This window comes from Stegostoma tigrinum, chromosome 3, assembly GCF_030684315.1.
Source record: "Stegostoma tigrinum isolate sSteTig4 chromosome 3, sSteTig4.hap1, whole genome shotgun sequence".
NCBI classification, from domain to species: domain Eukaryota; kingdom Metazoa; phylum Chordata; class Chondrichthyes; order Orectolobiformes; family Stegostomatidae; genus Stegostoma; species Stegostoma tigrinum.
Window position 1 is genome coordinate 95,742,507 of NC_081356.1, and position 14,757 is coordinate 95,757,263.

The window sequence follows — 14,757 nt, forward strand, 5'->3', positions numbered from 1 at the left end:
CAGCGTCCTACCAGCCTGGTCTAAGGTTGCTAACAGATCAGTGTGATCGCAGCTAACCAGAGAAAAGCCCAACAGCGCATGATAAAGATCAATGAATTTTCCTGCTCTTTCAATGAGGTGCCACCATCTTCTCTCTGCTACTGCACCCACCTCTCATCAAGGTTCATACTCTACTACTCTCAGTATTAGATGCAGCATCTTCCTTCACTCAATGTCAGTAACCCCAAGTGTCCACACTAGTAACCTGTGCTGTCTACTCAGTCACCTGGGACAAATCATCACTTCTTCCCCATCTACACCTGCACGAACTGCCAAGCTGTCACTTTCATCTTTTTTGATACCTCCCTCTCTCTCATCACAGGAGAACACCATTCACAATAGGACAGAAAGCATCAAGACACATGGTGCATTCCCCAACATCTGGTTCTTCACTCCTTGTAAGAACAGCAGCTTGATCCTGATCACCTGACCATGTCCAAGCACTTGGAACAGTATCAGAGGAGTCCTTAACTCAGAATACCCGGACCCCCTGACAGAAGGCTGTCTCGCTTGTCTTAAGACTGCTGACAATCGTGACAAGCTTTCTGACTTTGCGTCTGCACTAAACAGCAAAACAGAACAGAAGGACTTTGAGATAATGGGAACTGCAGATGCTGGAGAATCCAAGATAACAAAGTGTGAAGTTGGATGAACACAGCAGGCCAAGCAGCATCTCAGGAGCAGAAATGCTGATGTTTCGGGCCTAGAGTTCTCTGATGAAGGGTCTGGGCCCGAAATGTCAGCTTTTGTGCTCCTGAGATGCTGCTTGGCCTGCCGTGTTCATCCAGCTTCACACTTTGTTATCTCAGAAGGGCTTTGAGCCTGGTGAGGATAAAATGCAAATAAAGGCATGACAAAGCAGTACAGACATACAGAAGGCAACCAGGTAGGCTCAATGTACGTCAGCACTAAGGTCAACAGTCTTGAGACACAAATATTCCAAAGTTTTCTCTTTCCTGCAAATGTCATATTACTGTAATTCAGTATTTAGCTCAAACTAAGTCAAAATATTTACAATAGTTGTGATTGCCCTGGATCACAATGGTATCCAGGAGCTCTCACATGCTGCAACCTCAACACATCGCTTGAACAGCTATCATTAAAAATAGTTTTAAATAATTATATTATTCACTCATGATGCCTTTTTATGTATTTGATTAACTTTACCACATTTTTTAAAAAATGTCAAAATTTAAGAATAGAAACAACCTTCACCACCTCCTAAAAACTCAAACAACTAAATCCCTTCTCTGCAGCATAGCAATATCAAAATCTCTATCAGCTCCAATGAATCTAGCTCACTTTGTCTGTATGCAGTAAGAACTACTCAATATCCTGTGAAGGACCAAAAGTGCCAGGTTGTGACGAGCTCCACCAGGACAGAATTTAACCGATTCCTTTTATTATCGAATAGTATTCCTGATGCTGAATTCACTGCCATCAACATTCAGTAGGTTTCTATTGAACAAAAACTTAACTGGACCAGCCAAATAAATAGTAGTATTACAAATGCAAGTCAAAGACTGTTGCAACCAAGTGGGCTCTTCTGTCCTGGATGGTATCTGGCTTCTTGATCTCTATTGAAAGTGTGCACATCCAGATGTGTGGAGAGTATTCCATCACACGCATGACTTATAATACCTTGTAGGCAGTAGATATAGTTTGGAGATTTGGGAGGCAAGCTGTCAGCCACTTGACCAGCATTCTAAACTTCACATTAAAGATGCACTCTCTCCACCACAGTGCACCACTTACAAACAGCAATTCATCCAGGCATCTTTAACAGCGCCTTCTGAATATATGAACTCCACCACTTAGAAGGAGAAGCACAGCAGATGCACGAGAACACCATCTGCAAATTTCTAACCAAGTCACACAACATCCTAACTTGGATCTGCATTCCTCCATTGTCAGTAAGGCAAAAAACTGGAACTTCGTTTCAAACAACACAATGGACTGCAGATGAACATGAAACATACCACCTACTTGGGCAATATCAGCTCAACAACAAAAACCGGTCTTGCCAGTGACACTGTTATCCAAAATCTAACTGACCTGCAATGGACACGGTGAAAGAATGTAAAAATCCAAGACAGCGACACTGTCAGTTTGATGAAGAGTCACCAGACTCAAAACGTTAACTGTACATTTGTCCGATAGATGCTGGCAGGTCTGCTGAGTTTCATCAGCAATTTCTGTTTTTGTTTCAGATCTCCAGCATCTTCAGTTCTTTGCTTTATTTCAGGTACAAAAGCTGGAACTGCATCAATCACTTTAGAGTTCATGCAGTTTTGAATATTAAAAGTAGAGACCTGCTCACCCAAGAAATTGATCCCAAAGGCAGAGAGGGATCATATTTCAACCTAGACGGAGTAACCTTGGCTGCTTGCCTAAATATACAAGGAGGACAACTGGAAAGGATTTGAATGACAGCAATTTGCAAACAAGGGTCAAGGTTTCCTAATCTAGGAAAATACTAAAATATAAAGAAAATGCCTGAAAATAAGTAAACATCATCAGTAAATTAGCTCATTGAACAACGTACCCCAAAGTGTTCTTGTTAAAAAAGTTCTCTACATATTTTATTTATGAACGCAATCATTTGAAGTCCTTAAAGGAAAACTGTCATCCAATTTCTAGCAACTTCTACTGACGTTTCTGAAATGCCCAGAAACTCTGCAATTAAATACTTCTGAACAATGTAGAACAGTTAAGAAAAAGTCGCACGACTATGGAACATTGTTCTAATGGCTTTACAAGATTCACAAATTTAAATTTGACAAAGAAAATGTCCAATGATATTTTTCTGGTTAGGTGAGCATTCTGAGCATGCAGCTTGTGTAAATAAATAAGATATTGAAATCTTTTTAAAAAGATTTAGTTTCAGATACTCACCACTTCTCCGACTAGATCCTCAACAATAAGGCCTTGCTCATCTGTTCGTAAATTGGTCACCCACATCCATCCATCCTCCAGTTCGTTATGAACAATAAACATATCCCCCTTCAGAAAACTGCATAAAGATAATACCCATGTTGAAACTGCAGTAACATCAAAACCATTTCCAGATTGAGATTAAAATAACGTATACATCCCAAAAGCCTCATCAAAATGAAACCTCCTACAAAACAGCAGAATCAATTTATTGTCAGGGAAAAGGCCAATAGTATGGGAGTTAAATTTCCTGAGCAACCTTCATACGCAAGCGCAGGTTTGAGACTTTACATAACCTTTTTGTTCAGAAGGTAAAAGATTTAGATTATGAAATGCAGGGTTTATGTCCACAAATTGAGGAAAAATTGCTTCTTTCCTGAATTACAGAACAGGTTCCTTTATGATCTACTACAAACAAGAGTTCTTGTTCTTTTTCACTGTTACAATTTTGCCTATTTGCACATGGATGAATCCTTAAGTATCTCGTCAACCTCTTCATAAACATAGATCCCTTAAAATGGCCACCCAAGTGGACAGGGTTGTTAAGAAAGCATATGGTGTTTTGGCTTTCATTAACAGGGGGATTGAGTTTAAGAGTCGTGAGATCTTGTTGCAGCTCTATAAAACTTTGGTTAGACCGCACTTGGAATACTGCGTCCAGTTCTGGGCGCCCTATTATAGGAAAGATGTGGATGCTTTGGAGAGGGTTCAGAGGAGGTTTACCAGGATGCTGCCTGGACTGGAGGGCTTATCTTATGAAGAGAGGTTGACTGAGCTCGGTCTCTTTTCATTGGAGAAAAGGAGGAGGAGAGGGGACCTAATTGAGGTATACACGATAATGAGAGGCATAGATAGAGTCGATAGCCAGAGACTATTTCCCAGGGCAGAAATGGCTAGCACGAGGGGTCATAGTTTTAAGCTGGTTGGTGGAAAGTATAGAGGGGATGTCAGAGGCAGGTTCTTTACGCAGAGAGTTGTGAGAGCATGGAATGCGTTGCCAGCAGCAGTTGTGGAAGCAAGGTCATTGGGGTCATTTAAGAGACTGCTGGACATGCATATGGTCACAGAAATTTGAGGGTGCATCCATGAGGATCAATGGTCGGCACAACATTGTGGGCTGAAGGGCCTGTTCTGTGCTGTACTGTTCTATGTTCTATGTTCTATACCACTTAAGATTGATGGAATTATGAAAGCTTAGAGGGAATCTAAACATAAATCATGAATTCAGTTTCAGATCACACAACTGTACAAAAGACTTCCAGAACAGATTCAGGAGTTTGCTGTCCTTTCTCAACCAGCAGGAGAGATTATCTAAACTAATTCAAAAAGTAAAGGAAGTGAGAAAAAAAATCATGGTTTAAAGGAAATCACACAAAGACCATACAACACCACTGAATGAGTAACCCTATGGGGCAGCACAGTGGCTCAGTGGTTAGCACTGCTGCCTCACACCACCAGGGACCTGGGTTCGATTCCAGCCTCGAGCGACAGTCTGTGTGGAGTTTGCACATTCTGCTAGTGTCTGCGTGGGTTTCCTCCAGGGGTTCCGATTTCCTCCCACACTCCAAAGATGTGCAGGCTAGATGGACTGCAGTGTTCAGGGATGTGTGGATTAGGGGGATGGGTCTGGGTAGAATGCTCTAAGGGTCTATGTGGACTTGTTGGGCTGAAGGACCTGTTTCCACACTGTAGGGATTCTACGAACTATTTTGTCAAATGAACCTCATCAGGTTTTGAAATTTCTGTCTCACTGTATTGTGCTTATGGGTAATAAACTTAAGCAGAATATACCAAACAGAAGTGTATTAGTTTATCAGTTTCACAGTGGATAATGCATCATTTCCATTAAGTGTTAGCAGCAATATTTACATACTTCCTTCAGTTCTAGTCCAAGGCATAGAGTAAAGGGGCTAAAATAGCCAAACTCTGAAGCTTTTTTAGAAAAATTTGGTAAAACTGAAGCACATTTCCACCCACCCTCCATTTTAAAAAACAACTTAACAGAAGTTTCAATATTGCTGATGGGTAGATATCATACATTTGCACCTCAAGTTGGCTCTGTGCACATTATAATGTTTTGGAACTGACAAAACTAGTCCAAGTGTAATCAATGCTACAGGAATGATGCCACGATAAACAGTCTTAAAAGGGAATTCAAACCTTGAAAGTCTGGCTGACCAAATGAGACATTGCTGCACAGGAGGAAAAGGATGTATGTTTTGCATGTGTTCATACATGAATAACCTGAGTGTTTCATGGCATCAGGTGACTGAGAACAAGTATATTTCATCCTTCCATTGAGAGACCTTCTTCATTGTGATAAGCAAAGAAACAAAGAATTTTTAATCAGGTATGGAATAAGTCCTCAAAATTTAGACACGGGTCGGGGGGGGGGGGGGGGGGGGGGACGGTTAGCACCTTCAACTTCACTCACCAAGCTGATCCCCCTTGCCAGCCCCGTGTCAAAGTTAACCAGGTTGTCTGCAACTTCAATATTCTATGGGATCCTAAGCTAAGCATCTCAACAGAATTTGTCAAAAATAGCTTTCAAATTGATGTAGTGGCATCAATTCTAGCTTTCTTAATTCAGCAATATACCTTTCTTCAGCTGCAAGTGAGATGTTAATGTGATAACATCCCATTGATTTCTATACTTCTACAAATTAAAGTCTTTTATTGACATTTGATTCCTATACAAAGACTTTAAATTTATAGAAGTAAAGTCTTTTATCTATCTACACATAGGCATGCAGGCACTGCCCTGAAGCTTCCTGCCCAGCTAGGAATTCAGCGTAAAACTTTTGTAACTCCTTATCTTCCCACACATTGGTATGCAGACACTGTCTTAAGCTTCCTGACTGAATAAAATTAGAATCAAACTGTTTCAAAATAGGGTTAGGTGGGGAATATTTGATAAAGGTGTGAGACCTCTAAAGCATGTGCCTTCTGTTGCTGACAAAGGGGCCAGGGCACTGACTTTGTTCTAACCAGACACTGGCAACTTGAAATCACAATCTGTCCCGATAACAACTTGAAATCCCCTCCTGCCATTAGCAGCCACTTCACTAGCAATCGATACTATACCCTGGTCTTTTATGTTCTTGATGTAATAATTGTTTGGTATCCTGTTTTAGTCTGTTGTAGTAACTGTTTTATGTATCATGTCATTGTAAATTGTGAAATCATTTTACGTATCATGTCTTTTGTAAAATATAAAAAACGGGGACTGTCCGCTGCTCAGGGAGAATTACTTGCGAGACTCTGCACTCTGTGCCTGGTTAAGTACAGTGATTCTCCACAGCTCGTACTTGCTTGGTAATAAAAGGATGTGTGTTTTTCTAAACAGGTCAGTGTCTTGTTATTACAGCAAGTCCGTGAGGGTCTCCGAAAACGAACCTGACACAAGTACTTCAGAAAGTGTTTGAATTCTTCTTCTACTTTAGCAAGTTCATTTGTCAGCTCTTCTGATTCATCATCTGTCATTCCACCTCAAAGGTCAGAAGTTGCATCTGCATCTTCTCCGACTTTGAGTGCCAGATCACCTTGAAGCAGGCCTTCGTTAGGAGTGTCCATCCCTTGACCTTTCTTAACAAATAACTGGTGGGTGGCAAGAGGTTTGTCTTTAACCATTTCAACCTGGTGCTGAACCCAGTCGCCCAGCCCTCAACCTGCACTAGGAACACTACCACACCCTGACCCTCGATCCTCCATATGCGCCAATCACCGCGCCCCCCCCCCCCCCATATCATAAAACACCTAACTTTCATGCCATTGCTCCGTAGCCAAAACCACACCCTGTCTTTGTTGGTTCAATATAGATGTTGTGTCAATGGACTTTCAATTCCGAACCTCACTAAACTTCACCTCAGCCAAACTGATGGGATTGTAAACAAAACTAAGTCATACTTACCCAAACCTCTCTGCTCATTAACTTAAAGTAACTCCTACCTTCCCCAACTCTTTAAAGTTCACTCCTTCACACTTCATAAAAACATGCCTCCTCACCTTTGCAACTTCCTCAAGGCACACCATTCTCCAACAACATTAAACTTATCGCAAACTGATTTCTTAAATATTCACCGGACCCATCTCATTATTATCACTTGTCTGTTCAGCCTTCGACATTTAAAGTTCTGACATTCCTCAATTACTTAGTTTTTTAAAAAGCATTAAAAGCTAGCCTACTCATGTGAAAAAAACAAATGACAAAGCCAACAGAAACAGATACAGGCAGTCTCTGGGTTGCAAACAGGTTCTATTCTTGTGTCTATTCACGAGTTAATCAAGACATTATAAAAGGAGTCATTCCTAAGAACAGCAGATGTACAAAGTTAGATTTAAAATTACACTCTTACACAGGATCATGTTTACAAGTCACATGTTTACAAATCAAGGACCACCTGTACAGCACAAAAGGCATACTTTATAAAAGCCAGGGATTTTATTATATCATTATATAATGGGCTGGTTAGTCTTCAAAGGGATTAAAAGGGGCCATTTTGAGAAAGTTCCATTATTGAAAGGAGGCACTGACCTGGAGAAAGGCCCAGTAATGTTTCAGATTGAATCTGGATTGTCCAAAACTGTACTGTTAATTCCTAAGACTAGGAGGTTAAGGGTAGCCTGCTCATCCAGGGAATAACTATAGTTCCTTCCAGTACAGGCATTTAGATGAAGAGCGAATAACTTCAGAATTCAAATCAAGCCAGTGTTCACGTACCAGAATTTCTGACTGCACTCCTACAGGAGATCTTTGTCTAACATCTTCAAAGCTTCATGGAGAAGTGCAGAATGCTCATTATTTTAACATCCCATATCAGTCAGTGCTGCTCTGTCCACCATTGGAATCAGTGAAAACCCACATTGAAGAGATGTGAATATCCAGTGCAGAACTCAAGAGGGTGCTATTGTTACATTCATTGGTTATACTTTCATACGAGTAGATAAAAGGAAATACGAATCCATATCCACAAATGAAAGGCATGCAAATAACACAATAACAAAATCAAAGACATGCAAATAATACAATGAACTGATGCAACTGAATCCAAGAAGAATCTAGACCAAATTTGAATTTGTAACACCAGTTTTAAATAAATGTCGTCACAGATTATGTAACTTTAAAACACACGGATTTAGAATGTCATGAGGCAAAATAAATTGAGACATTTCTAAAGTTAATAGAAGAAAATAGCATCAACAAGATTTCAGTAGTAATGCTAATAATGGTAGAGAACAGTGAGGCAAAGAGCCTACTATTGGTTCACATGCTTTGGCTTTCTAGCAACCAACTTGGTTTTGAAAAAATCATCAATACTTTACAGTGAAATTTCAGAGTTAAAATAAGGTGGTAATAGAAAATGAGAGAGACCTGTTAGCTAAATTTAGTCATGGTATGTGTGCGAAGAATAAGGGATCGAGCCCCACTAAAGGTGTTAAGCAAATAGGGCTGCATATAAATGTGGGTTAAGAATGTGCAGAGGTGACATCTTTGGAATGACACATTAACCTTGGTGCCTCTTCACTATTTCCTTGAGTAAGGATCTGAAAAATAACAAGACCTCCTCAGGTGTTATGGCTAAGATTATTCCTTCAAACAGTTCCAAGAAGCAAAATGCAATTTGTTTTTCGTGCTGTTTGAGAAAACCTGCTCATACAAAGGCCTGAATAATGATTATACTTGAAACAATAACTCTGACAATAGAAAACTTTGGGGTGTTCAGGGGCATTTTTCTTCTAGAAAGCAAATCAAACAAAGCATTAGGTAAAAGGAAGGGACAGCATTTTTTTAAAGACTCCTTAAATCAGAGGAATGGAGATTTTAGGGATGAGGAAGCAGTGTTTACAATACTGAATGAAGTTACAAAAGTAAAAGGGCAAGGCAATGTACAGATTTAAACAAAAGGAAGGCAACTTTGGAGTTTAGGTCACTGGGGGAACAGCTGCACACTTTGAGCTTTGAATAACAAAAATGCAAGACAGTGCATAGAATAATAGGTTTGGTTGCAGCGAACGTTTTTCTAGGGTCAAAGGTATTGAAAATAGAGGTTCAGCACCAACACTTTCAAGACATGTCATAACAAATGAACCAACAAGGCCAGGCAATTGGGAGAAACACGGACAAAGAGTTTCTTCCAATATTGAATGTGAAGCAACTATAAACTTGAATTTTCTACAACGTACAGAAGAGAGGGGTATATTCCACCTGGTCCAGCAGCAATGATTACTGAACTGGAATACTCAAGGTAAATTCAGCAGGTCTGACAACATCTGTGAAGGAGAAAACAGAGTTTCGGGTCCAGTGGCCCTTCATCAGAACCGGTTCCGCCAGACCTGAAACATTAACTGTTTTCTCCTTCACAGATGTTGCCTGACCTGCTGTGCTTTTCCAGAAACTTGGTTTTTGTACTTGATTTGCAGCATCTGCAGTTCTTTTGGTTTTTACTCAAGATAAATTCTCCTTTTTACCAAATCCAAGAATTCACCAAGATATTAGAATAGATTACCTACAGTTTGGAAACAGGCCCTTTGGCCCAACAAGTCCACACTGCCCCTTGGAGCATCCCACCGAGACCCATTCCCCCTATAAACCACAGACCCCTGAACACTACGGGCAATTTAGCATGGCCAATCCACCTAGCCTGCACGTCTTTGGACTGTGGGAGGAAACTGGAGCACCCAGAGGAAACCCACGCAGACACGGGGAGAATGTGCAAACTCTGGATTGACAGTTACCCACGGCTGGAATCGAACCCAGGTCCCTGGTGCTGTGAGGCTGCAGTGCTCACCACTGAGCCACTGTGCCTATTCCAAATGAAATTCTTTATTTATCACCAAGTTAAAAAAAATCAGTAGCTTACCTAATTTCATCTGTGTCTGGAACTTTGGTGTATGGCAAGATGGCTCGAACTCTCCTTCTATCCTCAACAGGCTATAGTTTTGGATAGGAGAAACAATTTTCATCATGCGAATTTTTCCATGTAGAAGCTAAAAATTTTGCTAAAAAATGCAGGTTCTTAAATGAAGCATTTTACAATGAGTCACAAGGAAATATACCTTTATTTGTGAAGAACTTTTCTTTTAAAACTTTCAACCACTTGGAATTGTTGAAAATTTGACTCAGTCAATTGAGTCAAGGTACAAAGTTGTATAAGTACAAAACCACCTCATGTTGGAGGCAAGAGGGATGAAATGTTGGAACCAATATTTCCAAAAGATGTTGTTTTAAGCAGATTACTGGAACACCAACTCTGTCCCTCTGAGAAACTGATCCCATTCTTTGGGAAACAAGCAAGCCGACAAAATAAAGCGAGTATTACACTGAACTCCATCCACCAGTTTTGGCCATTCACCTCATCTATCACTATCCCTTTGCAATTTTATGCTATCAAGTACACTGCCCACAATGCCATCTAATTTGCCATTAGCAAACTTGGATATGAATTCCAATGCAATTACCCATGTCATTAATAAACAATGACAACAAATGAGACCCTAACACAGATCTTCGTGTGATACCACTACTGACATTCTGCCAAATTATGTACCCACACCCACTATCCTTACTGTTTGTCACCTGCCACTGAACCAGTTTCTCTGCTATATCAGTATTTGACCTTAATTCCATGAGTTTCTGCCTTAGTTAACAGTCTGTCACATGGGCCTTTATCAAATGTCTTCTAGAAGTCCAAATGAGCATCCATAGGCATTCCCATTTACTATATTAGACACCTCTTCAAAAAATTCAATGAGGTTTGTCAGACATGATCTACCAGTCAAAAATCCATGCTGACTTTGCCTGATTAACTGAAAATAGTCGAGACAGTTAACCATCTTGATTATAGACTCCAACAATTTCCCACCACGGATGTTATCATAACAAACCTGATTACCTGGTCTTCACTTCATTTTCCTATTTAGAATAGGGCGGCACAGTGACTAGAACTGCGGCCTCAGCGCTAGGGACCTGGGTTCGATTCCACCCTTGGGGGACTGTTTGTGTGGAGTTTGCACATTCTCTCCGTTTCTGCATGGGTTTCCCCTGGGTACTCCAGTTTCCTCCCACAGTCCAGAGATGTGCATGCTAGGTGAATTGGCCATGATAAATTGCCCATAGTGTTCAGGGATAAGTAGATTAGGTGGGTTATAGGGGAATGTAAGATAACAAAGTGTGTAGCTGGATGAACTCAGCAGGCCAAGCAGCATCTCAAGAGCACAAAGGCTGATGTTTTGTGCCTAGACCCTTCATCAGAGAGCTTCTTAGATGCTGCTTGGCCTGCTGTGTTCATCCAGCTACACACTTTGTTATCTTGGATTCTCCAGCATCTGCAGTTCCCATTATCTCTTATAGAGGAATGTGTCTGGGTGGGATGCTGAGCATCAGCGTGAACTTGTTGGACTGAGGGGTCTGTTTCTACACTGTAGGGATTCTATGATTCGATGAAGTTTGCAGTACATATGCTGACCATCAGTCTTCCTACATCACATCACAAGTGACTACACTTTAAACAAAACTGCACTGGTAGTAAGAGATAACGGGAACTGCAGAACACCTCCGCTCAGTTCGCAATAACCAACTGCACCTCCCAGTCACGAACCATTTTAACTCCCCCTCCCATTCCTTAGACGACATGTCCATCATGGGCCTCCTGCAGTGCCACAATGATGCCACCCGAAGGTTGCAGGAACAGCAACTCATATTCCACTTGGGAACCCTGCAGCCCAATAGTATCAACGTGGACTTCACAAGCTTCAAAATCTCCCCTTCCCCCACTGCATCCCAAAACCAGCGCAGCTCGTCCCCTCCCCCCACTGCATCCCAAAACCAGCCCAGCTTGTCCCCGCCTCCCTAACCTGTTCTTCCTCTCACCTATCCCCTCCTCCCACCTCAAGGCGCACCTCCATTTCCTACCTACTAACCTCATCCTGCCTCCTTGACCGGTCCATCCTCCATGGACTGACCTATCCCCTCCCTATCTCTCCACCTATCTTCTTTCCTCTCCATCTTCAGTTTGCCTCAACTTCTCTCCCTATTTATTTCAGCACCCTCTCCCCATCCCCCTCTCTGATGAAGGGTCGAGGCCCGAAACGTCAGTTTTTGTGCTCCTGAGATGCTGCTTGGCCTGCTGTGTTCATTTAGCTCCAAACTTTGCACTGGTAGTAAAGTGCTTTGCAGACATCCAGTGGCTATGAAAATAGTTGTATAAATGAAAGTTCTTTCTTTCCTCTTTCACTGGTAATTCCCTACAGCAATTTTTTTTTAAATCTATTCCCCCTACCAATGCTCACTAACTTTAAACAAAAAAGTTTCAAAGTCTGATTCTACTTCTAAATTTCAGTCTTTGATCAAGACATTTGTTTCAAATAATTAGAAGCCAGTTTTCTGCTCAAACATTTATACAATAATCATTGTAACTTGGCAGGTGCATTAGAATGTTTCTCTCTCTTGGTGACATTAGGTGACATACTGTCTTGCAGTAATAGGTAATCATACTTGACATACCAATACCTGATGTTCTAAATTACACCAAAATTATTTGGAGCAAATTTTCCAATTCTCTAACATTCAATTCTAATCCCAATAAATTTCACATGATACTTATTTGCTTTCTAAAATAATCTCATTTTCCAAGAAGCCAACTGTTTAAAGCAATCAATAAGATTACATTATCCAGAGAATTTTATACATTCATATTTCATTCCTTTAAAAAAGCATAGAAAAGTGTTAGAAATATTTGTACAGCTTTTCATCATGTTAGAAGATGCAAGTCCTTAAGGGACCCCGTAATGCTCCCATAAATATCAACATTCTTTCCAAATTCCAAATCCAGGTGAGCTAGCTCAACCCTTTGAAAGTGCCCTTTGATGGTTCACTAAAAGTTCTGGCAGTCACACAATACAAGAACAGAGTTGTATTTGACAGGGTTAGGTTTTCTTGGGGCCTGGGATGGGGGTGAGGTGGGAGCTGTAGGGGCAGGTGTAGCACTTCCTGTGGTTGCGGGGAAAAGTGCCAGGGTGGTGGGGCTAATGGGGAGTGTGGAGTGGACGAGGGAGTCACGGAGAGTGTGTGGTCCCTCTGAAAGGCATGTAATGGTGGAGAGGGAAAAACGTACTGGGTCAGATTGCAGGTGGCGGAAGATGATGCGTTGAATCTGGAGGTTGGAGGGCTGATACGTCAGGACGAGGGGAATTCTGTCTGTCTTTGTTGTTATTGTGGGGAGGGGGTGTGAGGAATAAGTTGCGGGAAACACAAGAAATGCAGGCGAGAGCATTTTCAACCACTGTGAAGGGAAAATTGCAGTCCTTGAAAAACGAGGACATCAGGGAATTCCGGGAATAGAATGCCTCAACTTGGGAGCAGTTGCGGTGGAGGCAAAGGAATTGGGAATGGGGATGGCATTCTTGCAGGAAGGTGGGTGAGAGGTGGTGTATTCTAGGTAGCTGTGGGAGTTGGTAGGCAAGAAATAGATATCAGTTTCTAGGTGGTTGCCATAGGTGGAGACAGACAGGTCCAGGGTGGATGGGGGTGGGAGAGAGCACGCGAGAGCGCGCCAGCTGTATCGGAGATAGTCCAGGTGAACTTAAGGTTGGGGCAGAAGGTGCTGGTAAAATGGATGAACTGTTTGATCTTGGGGCCTGGGATGGGGGCGAGGGGGAGGTATAGAGGCAGATGCAGTCTTGGGGCCTGGATGGGGGTGGCGAGGGGGCGATGTCAGGGCAAGTGTAGACTAGTGCAACAGACTTCTTTTAATCACACAGCTTTTTAGATATCAGCTGAATTAAGGTTTTATATTAGTCCAAAAACCTTTTCTCAATTATGAACTGATGCATTTACCTCCGGAGGCGCTACTGGAAACAGAAGCTTCTCTCCTTTTAATAAACAGGATACATGGCTGTAGTAACCTATCAAGTCTGAGAGCGAAGAAAATCGTCGTCCACCAATGTAATAATCACCGCACATTGCAATTATCCTAGAATGGGCATTAACAAACACTAAATTAATTTGATTCATAACTGCAACAGACAAATGTAATTGATTTTCCCCAAGTTAAAAATTATGTTGAAACAGTAATTTCTCATGGATAGAAGCTAATAGCAGTCATGAAGCAGGTGGAGTAGCCTTCAATAAAATTAGATTTTCTGCCAGAGATGGTTGCGAAGAAATTGAGAAATTGGACAATCCAGTTGATCGAGCTAGCTGGATTCTCATTCTTCAGTCTTCTGACCACAATAAGCTTTCATATCTAGACTTTATCACTAAGAAAAACAAAAGGGCTAATATCAAAATGCAACAGCAGCACAAAAGAAAATGAACTTCTTCAGGTTACAGATCTCACCAGTCAATATGAAAATGCACAACTACTTAATTATATGCAGTTAACTTAAAATAAATAATAAAGCTTATTTTAAAAGAAAAGCTCCTAACCTAAAAAGTGCCAAGACCAAGGCATCACAAGTAATGCAGCAGAAATGTATTCCATACGACAGATTAAAACTGTCACTGGTTCACATTCCAAATGTAAAATAGGAAAAAAAGTTAGTTAGTCCAAGAGCAGAAATACTTCAGTCCATGGGAGATTAGATTGTAAAAATCAATCCTTTTTGATTTCCTGTGCTGTTGTTAGTCAACTGAAATAGGAAAATAACAGTTTTAAAGCTCAGGGTTATTGAGAGATTGTTGTACTTTTCAAATAAATTACCCTGGCACTCAAAGAACAAAGAAAATTTCAGCACAGGAGCAGGCCCTTCGACCCTCCAAGCCTGCACCAATCGAGATCCTCTGTC

General features: G+C 41.2%; 1 protein-coding gene across 1 annotated transcript in view; it reads right to left on the reverse strand.

Annotated features, from left to right (window-relative positions):
* LOC125450905 (ras GTPase-activating protein 1-like) overlaps positions 1-14,757 on the reverse strand; it is a 172,530-nt gene that overhangs the window by 123,523 nt on the left and 34,250 nt on the right. The window contains exons 3-5 of the mRNA XM_048527279.2: positions 13,808-13,943; positions 9,834-9,904; positions 2,935-3,052 (exon numbers count right to left, since the gene is read on the reverse strand). Coding sequence (XP_048383236.1) covers positions 2,935-3,052; positions 9,834-9,904; positions 13,808-13,943 — 325 coding nt within the window. The remainder of the gene's footprint in view (positions 1-2,934; positions 3,053-9,833; positions 9,905-13,807; positions 13,944-14,757) is intronic.